The following is a 20554-nucleotide window of genomic DNA, read 5'->3' on the forward strand; positions in this document are numbered from 1 at the left end:
AAGTCTCTTCCTCAGTTCACATTTCATATTTTAACATAATGGTTAGCTCTTTTAAAGGCTAGAGCTTTTAAAATGTTCTCTGGGGAAACTGATAAATGAAACAAGTAACTGTTTAAATTCATCTCACTGACATCATAAGAACAATATTTAACAATCTTTAACATCCTTAGTCATTGATTTGTTATTCTGTTATCCACATCAAGAATAACTATTATTTTTATGTTAATCTTACATTGTTCATAAACAATACGTAGACATAGAGTCATGTAAAACACATTCCAATAATTGGTAATTATTTTTGAAGTTTTATATGTTGCTAATGCATCTGGACCAAGATACTGCTACTTTAAGCAACCTGGAATATTCTCACAATAATTCAAATTATTCAAAAATCTGATTAGCAATATGCTAAATAATTATTTCCTCAACGGTCCTTTACTTTTCCTGCAAAAAAACCAAAAAAACCAAAAAACAAAACAATAATGAACAAACAAAAATACAAAATCCTAAATAAATAAAAGAATCCACATTTCAACTAATTTATCAAGAAGTCTGTCACAGAAGAATCAAGATTATTATTCCAACTTATTCCACGGGGGTCTTGCAATCCTGAATGCAGCGAATGCAAGAAAGCTATGACTAAAAATAGAACCAAAGGGTTTATCACAACTTTTCTAATTGTATCAAAAGTTTTAAAAAATAATCTTCTACTTTTTTAAGTGTAAGGGTTTGTTTTTTTTAGTTTTCACTGCTGTAATCGAAAGTCTTAATAAAAATTATATTTAAATGAAGGTCATGACCTGAGGACACTTGGACTGTTTCTCATAAATAAACATACAAGAATATTGGCCTGAATCATTAACTCAGGATGGGAGTATCCCAAGATGCTTCATATCTGTGGACCTTCATCAACATAAGCAGCAGCTGGAAACAATGAGAAGGGAGGTCTGTTGCCCAGTTTCAATTATGGCTCTACCAAGGTCAAGATGGCTTCGTGATAGCAACTTGTGCTTTGACCACCACTGTTTAAATTACTGTAGCCCACTCTACAGGGGCAACCTTGCATCTGGTCTGAAATGTAGCAGCTAGACTCAGGGTGTCAAACTGGCAACCTATGGGCAGGATGCATCACGTGAGGCCATGCCCACCCCAGCTCCGTGAAGAGAAAAAATGTTGTGATAAGTCACGTGACAGTAACATGACACCATGAGTTTGACACCTGTGAGCTAGAGTGTTGACAGAACAATTCCTTCACAGTAGTAGTAGAGTAACATTACTACTACTAAACACACTGCACTGATCCCAGAAGGAGTCCAAGATTCACTCAAAATACTGATGATAAGCTAGCCCATAAAACCCTAAAAGGCATAGCATTGGTTGATATTTGGTGCAGCCTTGCTAAATCCAGTATAAACACCCTAGGAAAGCCTGCTTCGAATCTCCACATTAGTGAGGGGCATGATCAGGCAGCAGGTATTCTGTTTTGCCACTCCTAATTCTCTGCCTTCAGACATTCAAGCAGCCTCTTCTCTCTTTATAATCTTTATAAAAGATTTTAACAACACTATTCCAACATGTCTTTAACATTCAAGCTAAATGCTTCTGGCAGCTATTCTTCAGGATGCCTTGGCAAAAACCTTCATCCTTAGCTGCTGAAAGTCCTACAGAAACAAAGATCCTTTGTTCTCACTTGAAATAAAAGGTAACAAATAAAGCAAAACAGTTCTACACTTTGCTTCTTTGCTCATTCCCTGCTAAAGAGCAGATGAAACTTGAACCCTCCTCAGCTAACTTCAGGTACTGAGGGGGGACAATTAAGCCATTGAGTCATCATTCCACTTGCAGGATATTCCAAGGGAAAAGATGAAAATAAATCACTCCAGATGCCGAAGAGAAAAACATGGAATGGGATCACAAAAGGGTGAGAAATGCATTTTCAAAAAAGGTTGATTTTCATGTGATTGCTGAATGAACGCTGCGCCTCGTTCACACCACATTTTAAAAACCAATATAAGATGCTGCCACTTATTGCTATTTATTTATATTTATATTATATTATATTTATTTCTATTTATGGATAATAAGTTATCTATAATTCGTTTTAGAAACGGCTTGACACATCTGGCTAGAACAAACAAACTCTCATCTTGTACTCTCATCTTGCAATCTTGCCTGCCTGTAGGAATTTTCAATGCTGCAGTAAATGTCGCTTATATAAAAAAAAGTGTGTGTATGTGTGTGTGTAAGTGTATGTGTGTATGGGAAAGAAGCAGGGACTATCTATCTGTCTTGGTCTTTACAAAATAAGCTTTGAAATCTAGGGAGCCACTGGACTGCTTCACTGCCTCTGTTCTAAAGAATCTCTGAATTAATTTTATTATGGAGAAGCTTTAGAAGGCATTGTGCATAATTTTAATTATAAGCCCAGAATTTGATTATGATGACACTTGTGCCTGATGAATACTTAGAAAAGGCACAGGGTAGCATCTATCTTCAGAAACATAAGCCCATGGGGTTTACAAAAGTATGGTGACCTTCCTGTTTATTACTGGTTCTGCTGCCTAATGGCTGATGGCTGGAGGAGGAGGAGAAGGGACACTTCCTTAATATTTCTGCACCTGTTCCTGTAACAAAGTAAGGCTTCTGAAAGCTTAGTAGGGTAGTAAATATGTTAGGAGGAGATAACAAATAAAAAGTAGGAAAGAATAATTTTCATTTATAAACCCCCATCAGTGGCGGTATTCGACCGGTTTGGCCGGTTCTGGCGAGCTGGTAGGAGTGATGCGCAGCAGTGTCAGTCTGTGCTCCATTCAAAATCCAAGAAAGAAATACTTAGACTCCATAGATTAGAGGACAGATAGCTTTTACTGGAATTCGAAGTGGAAGCTACAGGTAGAATACTGAATCTGAGAAATTACGCGCAAGATCACATGTACAAAGTGATGGAATTGTTCCCCCCCCCCCCCAAAGTTCAAAAGACTCTTCCAATGAAAAGTTCTGAATATGATCATGTGGGCATCTTCAGGTCCGTTGATCTTGACATATTTTGATAAGGATTCGCAGTTGCGCAAAGGAAAAAAGGCTAAGCAAGGAAATAGAAACTTAAGAGCAGGAATTTATACTCCCCCCCCTCCTCATTTATACAACACAAGAATGTAACACCTCCAGCTCTCTTCCCAGAACCAACCCCTCCCCCTGTTACTCATGGCAGCCGAAAAATGCAAAAGCAGTAGAAAAGATCTTGGAGGCTGACAAGCAGAGACCGAACCGGTTTCTCTCCGCTGCTCTGTTGTTGGGGCCACCCACCCGCCCAGACTCCCATACCTACTTTTATATGCGGAATTTGAAGCGCAGCTGCTTTGCGTGGCACAGGCTGAAGCGACCGGGATCGTGCAGGCTTGCACGAGGCGAGTTAGAACACCTCTGTGCCTGTGCAAATGCCTCTGTGCCTGCACAAAGTACATGTTTGGAGCGCATGTGCACGCAAAGTGTGTGCATGCATGCAAAGCGTGCCCACCAAGCCACACCCACCAAACCGGTGGCAAAAATATTTGAATCCCACCACTGACCCCCATGCAGGGGTGGGATTCTACCAGTTCGCACCTATTCGCGAGAGCCGGTTGTTAACATTCTAAGCAGTTCGGAGAACCAGTTGTTAGAAGAAATTACTGGCCTAATCCCGTAAGGAAGACAGGAAGGAAACATTCTGATGTTGCTTACAGAAACTGCCTCTCCGTTAACCCTTATGACATTCTTGGCAGGACTAGACTTTCCTGTCTCTGGAACTTCTCTGGAGTTTTTTTCCCCTCCTTGCTGGTATTTTGCTTGTGTGCAGTGACAGTTCAAAGTTACAATGGCACTGAAAAAAGTGAGTTATGACCATTTTTCACACTTATGACTGTTGCAGCATCCCCACAGTCATGAGAGGCCAGATGAGGAGATGGGTGCCTCGATGTGAGTGATATTGAGTTGGCCACACCCAGCCAAAAACATGACCACCAAGCTACGTCCACCCAGTCACATGACCACCAAGCCATGATCACCACCTAAGCTATGCCCACAGAATTGGTTGTTAAAAATTTTGAATCCCACCCCTGCCCCCATGTCAGGACATATGGGACTTTTAGCTGAATACACCCACACCCACACACCCCATACAATTATATCATGCTCAAGTATTCCTATGAAAGCCAACTCTCTGTGCCTTTCCCCATATCTCCATTTTTACTATGGGTCATCAGTAATCAAGTTTTTAAAGGTACTTTTTATTTAAAACCAGCCCAAATTCTATTTTCAGCTGGGTCTTGATTTTACATATATCAAGCAATCATGCTTCAGTCCTGTAATGTGTTAGAATATTGTAAAACACCCTTGATTTCACTTGGTATTATGATACCGATACTGGTACATGATTAATTAATCTTGGCTCTGTTTTAATGATAATTAAATGTTATTGATCTGTCAACCTCCCCTGTTCTGTCCCAAGAGAACAAAAAGCAAGCAAAGATATTTTTTTTTTAAAAAAAAAAACAGTCTGCAAAATAGTGCAATTGCACATCAGCACATTTGAACAAGGCAGTTTTCAGATGTTATTTCTTAAAGGAGAATCTAGAGGTCATGAATATTAGTAGCTGGCAAGGCAATCTGCCTTTCTAGAAGAAGGAACCACGAAGAATAAAAAATTAGCATGGCTGCAAGTACTGTATTATTAAGAACATTTTTTTTAAAGGAACATCAAGCAAAGCAGAAAAAAATAATTCTATTATCCTCTCTAGTAGAATTATTCCATTCAAGTACTTCATAAATCTTATCAAATAACAAGGGGTATTTAGCTTCTCTGGGGTAAAAGTTGTCTTAAAAGGGAAAAGTTGTAATGAGGGAAAACTGTAGGTGAATATTTGGGTCATAAAATAAAAAATGGTGAGAAGACACCACGAGTAAATATTTGAGTAATGACTATGGAGATTCTCAATCATCCAGGTCATGGTTGTCCCAAAAAAGCTTTTTCAAGAGGCAACTGACTTTCTGGTTTTTCTTTGAAGACGTTTCGCTTCTCATCCAAGAAGTTTCTTTGTGAAGTGAAACATCTTTTTTTAAAAAAAACAAGGAAGTCCAATTGTTTCTTGAAAAAGTATCTTTGGGACATTTGAGTAATGAATCAAGAAATACAGAGGGAAAGAAATAAATGGATGGAGAATGGTAAATAACTATGAATACAATTTGAAGTTATTCTGAAATCCTTAGGCTATGTTCTGTGCAGGTAATCCTCATTTACCAACCACAATTGGTGATTGGTAAATGAGGCTGCCAACTCCATGGCTAAGTACTGAAGTTTCTAAGTGAAAAAATCATATGACTCTGTTTATGTCACTTCTGCTTCCATTCTTAAGTAAACCACAGTGGTCATTAAGTGGGACAACATGTGACTGCAACTTGCAATTTCACTTCCACATTCTCCACTAATTTTGCTTGCGGAGGCCAATGAGAAGCTCTCAAATGGTGATCATGTAACTGTGGGACACTAGGTTGGTTATAAATGCATGCCAGTTATGGCAATCACATGGCTGAATGGCAATCACATGGCTGCTAGACTGTAACAGCCATAAATGTTGTGGTTAGCCGGCAACAGGTGCAGATGGCTGAGGAGAGCGAGGACTCTGATGAAAGGCCAGGACCATCAGGGAGTGGACTGCTGCCTTCAGAGATTGTGGGGGCTGGCAGCAGTGATAAGGAGGTTCCCGAGAAGCTTGTGCCAAGTGCACATGCACGAAGGATTGCTCAGAGGAAAGAACAATTACAGCAGCACAGGTGACTCAGGAGTAGGGCTGCAAGGTAGTGACCCATCCCTCAAGAGGATAAAAGCCAGGTTTGGAAAAGCGTTCTTTGCAGACAGCAAAGAAGCTCTGAAATTCAACTGGTGGACATCTTAGTTCGTGTTTGGAGAATCTTGTAAATTAGTTCTTATCTTTGGGTTTTTGGCAGCCTTGGCAAACAACTTGGCAAGGCTCTTTCTTGTAGGAGCTAATTAGTGGAAAGCAGCCTTGAGAACAGAATTCGTTATTAAACCTTAAAAGGTGGGGGCTGCTGCCTTTGTCTGTGTTTGCTCTTTGGAAACCCAGTTGGGTCAGAACAATAAATGCAAGGATTTATCACAAAGCTGCATTTTTTTCCCAACCATTGTAGTGGAGGTTGATCAGTATTGCTAGTCATTTTTTTAAATCAGAGAATTTCAATTTCATTTTTAGAGGGTGCATTGGCCTAGAGGTGGAGCTCTCACCTCACAATGAGAAGGCTGTGAGTTCGATACTAGGTAGAGGCAGCTATTTCTCTCTCTGGGCACAATGAGAATATATCTACTAAATGTGCATAAATCTGCATTGGTGACAGGAAGGGCATCCGGCCTGCAATCACTCAGCTCCATTCAGTTGCCCAGACTCCACCCTGCAAGGGATTACGGGGTCATTAAAAGATGATGTCGATGAATTCAATTTCATTTTTAAGATGTGTGGAGTTCAACTTCCCCTTGCTGGCTAGAGAATTCTGGAAACTGAAGTTCAGACATCTTAAAGTTGAGAAACACTGGGTTAAACTATAAGCATTTTGTTGTTGTTGGTTTTCTGGCCAATTTCAACTTCTGAATAAAAGTTTACAAAAATAAGTTGATTTTGCCCCAAAGCCCAGGAAAGTGCTGCAAATTAACATTAGTATTTATATTAGTAAATACTTCCAGCAGAAGTATTTTCATTGAATCTGTCTCCTACTATTTTTGTTGACTCTCCCTATTCCCGTCATTTCATACTTCCTCCTTCAACTTCAACCATATTGTCTTTTGAGTATCTATCTAACACACCTCCTGCTTTCCCTGCATGATCTCTTAACTTGCATTTCCCCAATGCTCGAATTAATTCTTCTCCTCCAGTTGATGTGCTTATGTTTGGAATTGCAAATTCCAGTAGAGTCATGTTTTCCATTTTAAAAAACTTTGTGAGAATACTGCAGCCAGGATAATCATTGCTAGGGATTTGGGAATGGAAGTACATATAACCCCAAGTTGCCCAAGATGGGAAACACTGCAATACAAGAATGAAAACATGAAAACCAGATTCTAGTCTCTCTATCACCCACTACAAGACAAGCAAGTAATGAGGAATCATAACATCATACTTTTACTCCAGTACACTTATATTCTCCTTTAAAGTTGAGAGGTGAAGGAATCCAACTAAAAGCATAATGAAAAGCTGCCTCCAGTGAGGTACTGGTTGAGATAACTTGCTGTGTTCTGAGCTTTTTGTAGTTTAATGAACCATTCCAAATAGTTTTGGCTAGACTCCATCCCTTATTAAGAGGAAGTGCAATGTTGTGAATCTGGATATTGAGCTACATATTGCATCTACAATATTTACTGCAGCATGGAGCAATTTCTCGGTAATGTAGGGTCGGTGGGATGGGGATAAGCCACAACAAGTGCCTGATCCATGATCAAATTGAATTGGGAGAAAAATGGTCTCCAATCTATCAGAATCAGTGAAGAGTTCTGGCTGATGAAATAGGGATTTAAAAAAAAAAATACTTAAAAAAGAACCCAATGCGTGGAAGCCCATAAAAGGATTGGAGCCACAATGTAAAATAATATTTCAACAATTTCAGCATGACCACTCAATCATTTTTGCAAAGTAGACATTGCAGGGGTTTTTTTTTAAAGAAAATGTCAAGCTTTCATTATCTACTGAGGATTTGATTTTCTTTAAAGATTCATATTCGGAATAGTGTTTATTGAGAATTATCCTAGCACTTTAAGAATAATCCAAAGTTGGCTCTCTTTTGTATTTGAAAGCAAGATAAAATGTCTGAAATATGCTTCTGATAGACAAACAGACAGAGATTAGCTGAATCATATATAAACTAGCTATCACAACTCATCCTGGTTAGATCAAGAATGGAATTTTACAGAGCCCTATAAAGAACTTTGAACAATCTTAAGTGAATTGTAGGTGGGTCTTTTCAATACACCTGTCCCATGTGGAAAGGCTTCAAGTTCCCTATTCATGAAATAGGAGGAATGAGGGCCCACTGGTAATCTCCTAACCGCCTCCCAAAAGTTTGAATAGTACCTACTCTGGCATATTTCTGGACCGACTTAAAACGAAAGTCTTCTGTAAGCATTTTATGTTTTCTGCTTTTATCAGTGACTGGCAGCTTTTTTACACATTAATATGTTGTATTATTATAAACTCTATTGTGTTCCCTGTAGCTTCTTCCTATGGTCGTGAAAGTTGGACCTTAAAAAAGCAAGATGAGAAGAAAATCAACTCATTTGAGCTGTGGTGCTGGAGAAAGCCTCCATATATTCCTTGGACAGAAAAGGTGACTAACAAGCAAGTACTGGAGTACATAATACCAGACATGTCACCAGAAGGCAAAAATCGCAAAACTGCATCTCACTTACTTTGACCATGTCATGTAGGGGAATTCACTGGAAAAAGCTATGGTCTTTGGAAGAGTTAGTGTTAAAAGGAAACCAGGCCATCAAATAAGATGATGATGGCTGGACACTATCAAAGCTGATACAAGCCAGAAAAACTCAAAGGAATGGTACAAGATCAGTAGAGATCAGGCCCACAGAATAGCCAAGAATCAGACTTGACTGAGTGGATCATATCATCATCATCATCACCACCACCACCACCACCATCACTACTACTACCACCATCATTATCATCATATTCTTCTTCTTCTATGTTTAAAATTGTTTTGCTGTCTGTCCACAGGAATCAGTCCTGATTACAAGAAGTTATTCAGTATATGAATAAATACTGGGTTTCCTGGTTCTATGGGCATTATGGCTGGTGATATTAGTAACACCCAACAATCAACCTTGACTCTGGACTCTTTCTTTCAACTTCTAGTCCCAGGAAGTAAGATGGCAGCAAATCTGATGTAATTCTATTTGGAATGGATAATTAAGAGAGAAGGGATTCTGGTGTACCCGATAACACGATAGATTACTATATAAAGTTCTAGGTAACTCGGGCAAGCTCAAGTAAAAACAATAATTACATAGAATTTCAAAAGGTGTATTTAACACTAATATTAGGATAACTACAGAAATATAGAACTTATAAAGGGAACGTTTCACTCTTCTTTATTAGTGAATTGGTTAGGGTGCAAGGGAATATTCTGAATGTCTTTTCCCCGGGGTTTTCATCACATGGATTAAGTTCCTATTTATGAGATAACCTACAATAAACTCGTATCCTGTCTTTTGTTTATTTATGTCTAATACTCCTATTACTTCCCAGCTCCCCTTAATTTCTCATAAACAAGGAAGGACATTTTTTATAAAGAAATACATATTTCAGCCAAATGCATCACAGGACCTGTGATGGTATAACAACTTCATGTCATATACTTAGGCATTTTATTTTCAGTACTTATCTTTGTCTTGACATTAGTTTCATTCTATTTTTTACTTCTGATTGATCTTTCTTTCTCTAGAGACTCCTGTACATTGCAGCCTACTGCAATAACTGATGGATCTTTGCTGTTTGATAGACATTCAACATCAATACTGGAGATATTGTTTTAAATGTTCAGTGTACATAACCCAGTATTATCAACAACTCTCAGAAACTACATATTTTCAAGGACAAGACAATCAATAATTTGTCAAACTATTAAAAAAATTAAAATAGGAGTGTCAATAGACATTTTAGCGATACAATTTCTAAGCTTTTCTTTTAAGATAAATAGAGAACAGCATTCAAGAAAGAAACAAACAAATAGCTTATAAATTTGCATGGATAGATAAATGTTAAGACTTATTTGGGGTGCCTCTGAGCTACAGCTCCTCCTAAATCTTGATGTCACAACTAACAACCTTCAAACTATTCAAGGAACAATGGACTCTAAGAAGTGCTGTATAGGTCAGTGGTGGCTAACATTTTGGGCTCCTGTGCCAAAAATTGTGCACGTGCTTGCAGGCTCACACTTGCGTGCCAGCACCCAGAAGGCAATATGCACCCTCTATGCTCCCTATGCATGCATGCACAATCCCCACCCCCTTACCTGCACTGTGCCACACAGCTGATTTTTGGCCTCCCTGAGGTTTTAGGAAGGCTTCTGCAGGCCGAAAACTAGGCCTGTTTGTTTCGTCACTTCTGGTATTTCTGGAAAAACAAGAAGTGACAAAATGGGCCTAGTTTTTGTCCTAAAAAGCCTACAGAATCCTGCAGAAGCCTTCCTAAAGCCTCTGGGAGGCCGAAAAAGGCCTCAAACCCACCCAAAATCAGCTGTGAGGTGTGCGCATGCATAGTGAAGTAAGTTTGCCTGCAGCTCGCGTGCTGGCACAAATGGTTCTGTGTGCCACCTGTGGCACATGTGCCGTAGGTTCACCATCACAGGTATAGGTAATCTCAATTTATGGTCACAATTGAGCCCAAAATTTCTGTTGTTAAGTGAGACATTTGTTAAGTGAGTTTGCCCAATTTTTTGACCTTTCTTGTCACAGTTGTTAAGTGAATCACCACAGTTACTTCAGGAAGTTACTAGCGGGGTTTTTAAGTGAATCTGGCTTACCCATTGACTTTGCTTGTCAAAAGGTTGCAAAAGGTGTTCACATGACCTTGGGACACAGCAATGGTCATAAGTAGGAGTCACTTGCCAAAGCATCTGAATATTGATCACATGCTCATGGGGCAGGGGTGCTACAAAGGTCGCAAGTGTGAAAAAATGGTCATAAGTCACTTTTTTCAGTGCCATTGTCACAGATCACTAAATGAACTGTTGTAAGTCGAAGACTACCTGTACTAGTAGCAGATATACAATATGACATTGGTTCTTGATGTTATACATATAGGCCTTCTAGCTCATGTTGTGTTTGCCAATTAGATCAATGCAACAATTTCAATAATATCTTTTTTGGCCTATATATCTCCCTCAAGAACACCTTCAGTCCAATCTCTTCAGCAAACATCTATTCACTATATGATTAAATATCCCATATTTAAACTTTCCCTTCTTTTCTTTTGCCTTTTATTGGTACCACAGCTTGCCTGACTTTTTTTTTCATTTTCCAGCATGGTTCATATGCTTTAAATAATCACAATTTCCTCTTTAACAGTTTTCACCTTGCTGCCCTCAAATCTTGGTTAAAACATTTTTATCAGTTTATTTGAGACTGATTTTTCTAAAGTAAAACTCCGTGTTTGTCTAGTAGTAAAACTTTTTGTCTACTTCAGATTGTGGGCAACTGAATTTTTTTTAATTATCTATTGCTTTTCAAGTATAAACTGAGCATCTTATCTGTGTTTCTTACACGCCCAGACAGTCCATAGGAAAAGAGGGTAAACTACAAACATATAAAATGGAATGAAATAATAAATAAATAAAACAAGAATGGTGAATAATTTATCATTTCTGAAGTTCCTGATTAGATTCTAGTCCTTTCCATTTGATTCCAAATGTAAAATGCCGAAGAAGAACCTTCTATCACAGTTAGCTTAATATACACTATAAGACTTGAGCAGCCATAATAATTTTATAATAATGTTCCTAAAATGTATAGGCCCAAAGATAGATGACATAGCAAAGCAGAGGCAAAAGGCCTACTGAGAAAAAGACTCGAGATAAATCAGGAACGTCAAGAGACTTTAGTTTTCTTTATAACTGTTGATGACAGTATAATGATCTTTCAGCATCAATGGATTTCTCAAACTTGAATTTGCCTGCAGTCTCTCACGGGAAACAAGGACAATGGCTGACTTTCAGAAAGCCTGAAAAATTGAGCGTCACCCTGCCTTAAAAGATCCCAGTCATTTTTGGAACTTTATTTTTCCATAATGCATACTGTTTGCTTAGAGGTTCTAGCAGGGGAGGCACAGCTATCGTACACAATTGACTGAAGATTGGTATACTCTTTCTAACTGGGTTGGTGGTTCTTTTCCAATGAGTGTGCAGCTTCAAGAGGGACAGACATGAAGATGTGAGGAAGGGAGGAACGCCTACCTAGCAAGCAAGATGAGCCAAACCAATCCTGGTGATAATTGGAATAGATCACCAGGGCTGCCTCAGGTGGTCCTCATATTCATCATACACACTCTGTCAGTATAGCTTCTAGTAGGTATGAATATTTTAATAATTATAAAGCCAAAGACATTCCCATAGATATGGGACATTCTGAAGCATACTCTGTTCAATCAACTGGTAAGCACAGTAGCTAAGCCGGTTTGCTAACTTTTAATATGAACAGAACTCATGGCAAAATAAATTATTTTTCAATGGCCTCAGCAACCTTTTAAACAGTTGAACACTGCTCATTCTTAATTTTCTGAGGGAATATCATTATGTAGAAAAAGCTTGACAGACACCAATAAGCAGTCAAGTAGAATGAGAAGTATAAACAGGGTAATTTGAACCTATAGTACTCAAATGATACGTTACATTTGCAGCGACAGAAATTACATTGAAAAATGCAGTCATCTTGCTAATGCATCTGCTTTACTACAAGCTAACCATCCCGTTCATTTTTTTAAGGATACCATTCCATTTAGAGCTATGCAGTTATTTTTCACTTTAAAAGGAGATCAACAGAAATCTATAGAGCCCAACAAAGAAAATCTCACAAAAAGACTTGTATCATTATAATGAAGGTTGTATTCCCTAGGGCCTGTTTATTTATTTGAAGTTTATCCCTGTATCACTTTAGTAACCTTGCAAAAAAGATGAGGTCACTTCTTCCCAAGTTGAACCATTGGTCCATCTGACTTAATAAATGTCAACAATAATAGTCAGAGTCCAGGATTTCAGGAAGTAGTTTCTCCTAGCACAATTAGAAAAGCCAGGATTTGAATCTGGAACCTTCCATAGGCAATGCTTGCAGATCCACAGACCTTCCCCCGTGCTGAATGAGAGTGATTTGCTCAAGGACACCCAATGTGTTTCACAACTGACTGGAATACTGATTGTACTATCTCAATTCTAATAAAGCTGGTACAAACAGGATTTTTTTTTTTTAACCCAAATTGAACATACACATTGTTGAATATCTTATAGTACTTTTCAGTCAACTTCAGCTAGATCTTCTGCTTTAATATTGCCTGCTTTAATTTCCAGGCTATACTAGCATATGATTCATCCACTAATAATGCTTTTTTAAATGAGTCTCCTGATAATTACAGAAAATCTGTTAAAATCACAAAACAAACATAACAATGGGCTTGTTTTCTAGGGGAATCGTGTTACATTAGTTCAATGAGGTCAAATCTGTGTTCATAAAATTTGATGCTGTTTTTGATATCCGAATAGACATTACAGTGAAGTACCCAGTCTTGCAGTCTTTTAACTCATTCGTGACTATGTGAAATCCTATTAACAGGAGACATTTTGCACCCCTCAAAATGATATGAATCTCACATTAAAATACATTACGACAATATACATTTATTCCAGATGGTCTACGAAAGTAGAAAGAAGTTTCTCTACTTTATAAATAAATACAAAGTTTTAAGGACACCACTGACACTAACAAACTAGTCAGCAGAAATGGGTGTGGTATCTGCAGCACCAATAGGTACTTTTGGAAAAGATTATGGGGAACCGCAACAGAATTCTAAATGTTCAAATATAGCCTTGTTTGTTCACATGCTTAGAAAGCGAACCTTTCAATCACTGGGATCTTTACGGCATTCTAATATAATATGCAGCAAGTGAAAACAAATGGGTCATGTGGCACTCAAGGCATTCCATTTAAGAAAGTAGAAAGCAAGATTGATACAGTATTTAGATACTTGTTGTCACTGACTTGGTCTATGACCGGCTGACATCTGTGCTCCATCTGACAGCAGCAGATTGGCATTCTCTGCACATGTCCTTTCAATTCCTGTCATCTGTTTTTTTTGTTTTTGCTGTTCTACGCACATTGCATTATTTACTCAGTGGTGCTCATAAGGGGCACCTTCTCTTCACAAGTATATTCTGGGATAAATGCTGGATTCAACATTAGGGAGGGAAGATGACAGAACACTACTTCCTTTCAAAGAGCTCCTGAGATTGAGTTAACCCGTCTGTAGGCTGCAGAAAACGTAAGTCTCCCTCATACATTTCATCCGCTGTTTACATTTACTTCACTGTTGATACGTTAGCTAATTTAATATGCCTTTTGTGTCTGCCCTGGTAACTTCCCAGTTAATAAAACTATTAAATAACTGCATTGTAAACTGCAAATATGCCTGAGGAAAAGCCTCAGCAGTCTTTGTGTTAGCAGTACATATAAATATGGCTTTTTTTCTTTAAAAGCAGCCATTTAGTAAAAAGAATGCTATCATCAGCACAGGGACCTGAATTTCAAGAATTGCCAGAAAGGACTATAGAATCCTTGTTTAGTGAAGCAAGCAACCTTTGTTTTTTCCCATTTATTAATGATTCAATATTGCAGTAAGCCAGCAATTAATTAATATGATCAATACAGCACTAGATATTAAGAGACATCCTTTCTTGAGAAGTATAGGGAAATGAATATTAATGTATGTGCGTATATATGTATGTATATATATTTACATATACACATATGTATAATGCACCGATAATTTACTTTCATTACTGTAATGTCTTCATAGAACTTTCATTTTTCATTAAATCATTCATAACAAGGCCTGCTAGCAGGTAATATAGTTATGTATTATCAAGTATCTAGTCTGGCTCCTTTAAGTTACCCTCATTTAATTTCTCAAACTAAAAGGAATGCAAGATTAATAACCAGATACTGCTAAGTAAAGACAGGCAAGCAGATTCACAGAGACATATATGTGAAGTTATATACTCACCATTAGCACTGCAAAGTTACCGAAGTGAGTACTATGAAGAGTGGTAATATTGTCTGCAGAGCTAATTATGTGGCACCCTTCTCCCCACCAGCCTCCATGTCCATCTAGAAGGTCAAAAGCCCAAAAGACTGCAATGGGGTTTATGCCCTGGGTAAAGTGCTTCAGCGTTATAATAAGAGGACTGGTGAGGTTTCCGATATTGCACCCATCTGCCAAAGGAACAAACTGAATTAAAGCAATGAAGTGGAAAATGCTTTATTGCTATATGCTCTTTATAGAACCCGATAGCAATTTTTGTACACATACGTAGACATTAGAGAGAGCAAATATCCCTCTCCTGGTCTATCAGCAGAAAGCAATGTACAAAAGTTTGGAATAGTTAATATTGCCTATAATTGCCATTTTATTAGGTTAATCTGCAAATAACAGTGCTACTTAAATGTCGTGAATAAAAACGATGGCTTCAAACAATAGTAAATTTAAATGAATATCTTTGATAGAATTAACATCAGAGACAATTTCGTAGTCCAAAAATTAAAGTATAACCTTCTAAAATATAAACCCAATTTGGGATATAATGAAATAATTAATAGATCATGGTCTGAATCTTACACTAAAAGGAGAGTATGTATGTATCCCGTTGCTTTCATCAACAAAAACACTTGTTATACTGTACATTTATTATTTCAAGAAATACACTGATGACTATCAATGTACATGCAACAGGACTGCAACCAATCTTTTTAGGATCCAGACTTTCTTTGGCTATAATCAGAATTAAAATGCAACATTCCATTTCCTCCTCCTACACACAATCCTTTTTGTTGTTGTTTTTTTACTTTCTGTTAAACTTCCGCAAGCCACAAAAGAGAATCCTATCATATCTACAATTGCCGAGCTTCTCAGCCGTATAAGTTTCTTTTTAAAACATGAAGACACCAGTAATAAAACACACATTTCTGTTAGAGCAGAGGCAATTCTCAGATCAGCATACCTGCATGCTACACTGCACCATTATACGAGATACTCTCATGTATAGCCAGGCTTTAGAATTTAAAAAACAAAACAAAACCCAATGCAAAACACTTACCTATTTTAATGAAGACTACGGGTGTGCCAATGACCCTCTGCTTCCCATAACCTGCAAGGTGAGACGAGTTTGCGGTGTTGGGAAAGAGTTTTCCATTCCGAAAGGCAATAAACTGTAGCTTGCAAGAGGAGTTATCAACAGATTGCCAGGCTGCAGATGAGGAGAAGACAGACTGTGGCAAATGAACTGAAGCTATAGCCACAGCATTCTGTACAATCAAAAGTGGGGGGGGGAGGAGAGAGAGAGGGAGAGAGAGAGAGAGAGAATGAATTTAAAATGCAAATCACAACAGGGCTGCTTTCATTATATTTTAAACTCCTGTACGAGCAAATGTGCTCTGCTTCAATTTTCCAACATGCTAGAAACAACCAAAGAAGCAGGAGCTGTAACCATGGGAATAGGACTGGTACAGTGCATATTAAAACAGAAAACGTTTTGATTGAATGTGAAGATCTTTATGGTCAAGCTCCCTGCTGCAGAGGTGAGAATGGTTCTTACCATGCCTGCTAGAGGGTCCATCAACACTGCAGATCTGATTTAAAGAGACAACCTCTCCTAGGTTTTCTTGTTCACTTAAAACAGAATCAGACAACTTACAGTAAAATTGCATCTTTTTGAAAGGATAATTACAAGAGATTGAAATGCGTTTTACTAGTAGCTAAAACTGCATCAGGGAATGGGTCTAAACTGAGGTATGCAGTACAGTCAGTTTCATATTTCTTGTGGGACTATGATTTCATCCTTTAAAAAAATTACTCAGTTCCCCAATGCAGACTTTCAAAATCACATATCCTTAACCCTAACGTGCTAGAAGAAGCAAGGAGTATTCAGGCTATTAGAACACAAAAAATATGTAACCGAGTTGTAACTGTCTTTTTAGGTTATTGAAACATGTGCAGATTGGCATTATTAAATTAATGATTTCCCCATCAAGAAGATTTTTTCCCTTTACACAAATAATAACCTTGTTGTCATTAAGGCCAGACATCTATATGGCAGTTAGAGCAGGGCGGAAGACACAGAACGCAAAATACTGGCTGAGATTTACAAGCTCTGGTATGAAAAAATACAACAGCAGCATGAAGAATGAGTAGGCTTCATTTCCCTGATACTAAAATGCGGCACCTGTAGTACAACACTGTCCCACAATTTTAGAAGACAGAATATTTTTGAAAATAATTCATCTCATCCAAGTTTTATAGTTGTACAAACATGTACTATGTTAAAATAGCAGTTATAGTAGCAAGCCGTTTCAGGTAAAGAAAACTCCACAATCACAATCATAATCATCATGAAAGAAGTGACAAATCAGAACTTGAATTAGTGGAGTTGTAGTACACAAAACACTTTTCCCTTAGAAGCCAAAGAGGTAGCACAAACACCCATTTAATTTTAAGGCCCTGATCTATTAGAGAGATGTTTTAGCTCAAGTAGCAAGAGCACCACCAAAGGGCTAAGTATCTGTGGTATTATTTAATATTATTACTGCAGTATAATATTGCTTTCTCTTTTCCTTTAACTACCAATACCAGAATATGGGCCTCCATAGTCATGATGATTATATGTAAACTCTTCCCACAAAAGTGTGAAATTTTGCAAAAAATCTGTATTTTTACCCCAAAAGTCTAGGTTTTCTACCTCTGCCTAAATACTTACATATACGCTTAAACTCATGTTAGAGTAGCTTAACACACACCCAAGACACAAAGGTCATAAGCCATCTTACTTAGATGATGATTGTGAAACTGGAGGTGCCTGTGCTATACTTTCATTCAGGATGAATACAGCAAGTAGTAGCCAAATTTTTAATATGATAAATTTTACCATCACTACCACAAAACATGAATCCATAATTATGAATCATAGGGATATGAAAAGCTGACTAAATTTGATTTATTTTGTTACAGTTTTTCTGCTGTTCTAGATTCAGTATGCCTACTTCTTAAGTCTTACTGATTATTTGCACATACTTATCTCACCTGAAACCTGGGATGTCTTATCATTTTATAGGCAATCTAATAAAAGATGAGCAAACAACTTACTCAAAATCTATTTCAAGAGCTAAGAAACTAGCTTATAAATGGACAACTGAACCAGTTAGACATAGTACTGAAGGTTTTGTGATACAAAAATATAAAGGACTGCAGAAATATTCAAAAATAAGAATACACACAGGTATTATAAAATACAGTGAACCTGGTTTGAAGTGCTGGGGGCCAGTGAAGCAGTTTGTTAAGCAAAAAAAACCATCCAGGGACCAGTGGATTCATGATGCTGACTAAAGCATACCTTAACAGAGCTCTTTGTAGCTTAGGGTTGACATGAGGGATTCTTGGTGCTTTCTGAGCTTGCTTGTTTTCTTGCAGATGTTTCATCATCCAAACAGCACTGATGATGTTATCTAGTTTGGGTAATGAAACGTCTGCAAGAAAAGAAACAAGCTCCCCTAAAATATCCCATTTCTGATCTTCACTCTAGACTTCTTAAGGTTATCATTGATCCGTCCTGTCCACCAGGATGCAGCAGCTTGTCAGTAGGTTTGCTCAATCAGTCCCAAATACCCATGAAACCAATATGGGCTATCCATACCCTGGACATTTGCTTTAGCTGCCCCTGGGGGCCTTTGAAGAAGTAGATGTGATCTTTAACTGGAACAGAGGACGAAACTACTTTTGGCAAGCCAGCCCTTGTATGAAAACATCAAAGGCAGAGCAGTGGTGGTATTCTACCACTTCGGCCTGCTTCGGGGCGAACTGGTAATAAACAATGCTATTGTTCAGCCAAACTGGTATTTCTGCCCCCCTTTCTGATGATCAGTTATGCCGGGGTCCCCCTCGCTGTCTTACTACTTCTCCCAGGAGGCTTCCAAGGCCCAGGAAATAAAAAAATGGAGCATGCAGCACACACCCCGCTCCATTTTTTGCTCCTGGGCCTCAGGGAAGCCTCCTGGGTACAAAATCAGCCCCCCAGGATTCTTCCCTGAGGCCCAGGAGGCAAAAAAAAAAAAATGAAGCGCAGGGGTCTGTGCAAAAAAAAAAAAAAAAAAGAAGCCATGCTCACTTAGTCACATGGCCACACCCATCTAGGCGCTTCCACCTAGCCACGCCCACAGAACCAGTAGTAAAATTATTTGCATCCCACAAATTGCTCCTCGGAAGAAGCCACCTGTTGGATGGATCAAGGGTGAGAGCTAATTCATCTTTTTCTTTTTGCAATTATGTACCTGGAATTGTTCTGTAATAATATCATGGTAAGGGTGAGCATAATTGCAGATAAAAGTATGGTACAGGAGGAGTAATACCTCTTCGTGCTACTCTCTTACAAGGAAACATTATGGTAGCTTTACCTCCTAGCTTGCGTGTGCTGTTGCTTAGTGTATGTATACTTAGTACAAGACAAGAAATATTAGACCCAGGATCCCAAATTACAATAGGAGTCACCTTTTGTATTCAAAGCTTTTTCTCTATTCAAGTTCTAATTCTGAAATTTTGTATCATGGGTATTCAGGATAGACTGGGGATTTTGTGGTTTGTACTGTATAGCAACACATGTCATCCAGAGGTGGTATTCAGCAGGTTCTGATTGGTTCTGGAGAACCGGTAGTGGAAATTTTGAGTAGTTTGGAGAACCAACAGATACCACCTCTGACTAGAGATTTTACAGTATCCTTCTCCTGCCATGCCCACCAAGCCACACCCACAGAACCGGTAGTAAAAAAATTGAATCCCACCCCTGATGTCATCCATCTTGCTAATCAAGTGTTCCTACCTGAGCTGGCAAGAGTTGTCTTAGACTTGATGTTGGGGATTGTTAGTATGATAGTTATGAAGGATTTCAACATCCATACCGGTCTGCTTTGGCTGAGGCTCCTCAGGACAGACCACATCCTGTTGGGATTTAGGCTTACAGTGATTCTCTGCAGGGATGGAACCATCAGAATAGCTCCAATATAGATTCTAATGGATTTCAAAGAGTTCAAGATTTCCAATCGGTATGGTTGGCATTTCCATCAATATTTGGCTGTTTTGTGAAATAAGAGACCACTTGAAACAATAACTCCTGAGCATCTTTTCCCATGTGCAAAGCCCATTTATTTAATTGGTATAAATTTTAGCTGAAGGAAATGGAGCAAGTAAGGAAAACTCATCTTGCATCTGACTGAACACTCATAAAAACTAATTATCAAGTCTGCTTTGTAGTGATTATGGTTAAACAGCCATTTTTCTCTTTGTGTCATCTCAGTGTCACCCAGTGGAGCTTTTTCAGTGATTTAAGGCCTTTTGGGACCTGGCCCAGTTACATATTGTATAGAACCCTCAGTAGCTCACTATGATATGTTGGTGACACATTTATATGGCAACATTGATTGCATTCTTAGACTCTAGAATATAGCAGTTCAGTTTGTAGAGCTGTCCAGAATTATCTTATCAGACATCTTTGACTGAATTAAATTTTAAGGATTGATGATAGAGAGAAGATGCACAGGCAAGATTAGGCAACCACATGATGCTCGCTTCCTGCCTTTGTCAATTATTCCATCTAGTAGGAAGGTGGTGTTCAGATGGATAATAATAATAATGCATTATATATGTATAAATAATGTATACATATATCCAGCAATTATGAATTCTTCCTTACAAGGAGG

The 20554-nt window shown here is 38.2% G+C and overlaps 1 protein-coding gene across 2 annotated transcripts in view; it reads right to left on the minus strand.

The window, feature by feature from the left end:
* The window catches only part of ADGRA1 (adhesion G protein-coupled receptor A1), a 392880-nt gene that overhangs the window by 88290 nt on the left and 284036 nt on the right, over positions 1-20554 (minus strand). For both annotated transcript variants that reach the window (XM_026710526.2, XM_087932478.1), the window contains exons 13-14: positions 15910-16117; positions 14820-15028 (exon numbers count right to left, since the gene is read on the minus strand). In XM_026710526.2, coding sequence (XP_026566311.1) covers positions 14820-15028; positions 15910-16117 — 417 coding nt within the window. The remainder of the gene's footprint in view (positions 1-14819; positions 15029-15909; positions 16118-20554) is intronic.

This window comes from Pseudonaja textilis, chromosome 4, assembly GCF_049901715.1.
Source record: "Pseudonaja textilis isolate UNSWEBS1 chromosome 4, rPseTex1.2, whole genome shotgun sequence".
Taxonomy (NCBI): Eukaryota; Metazoa; Chordata; class Lepidosauria; order Squamata; family Elapidae; genus Pseudonaja; species Pseudonaja textilis.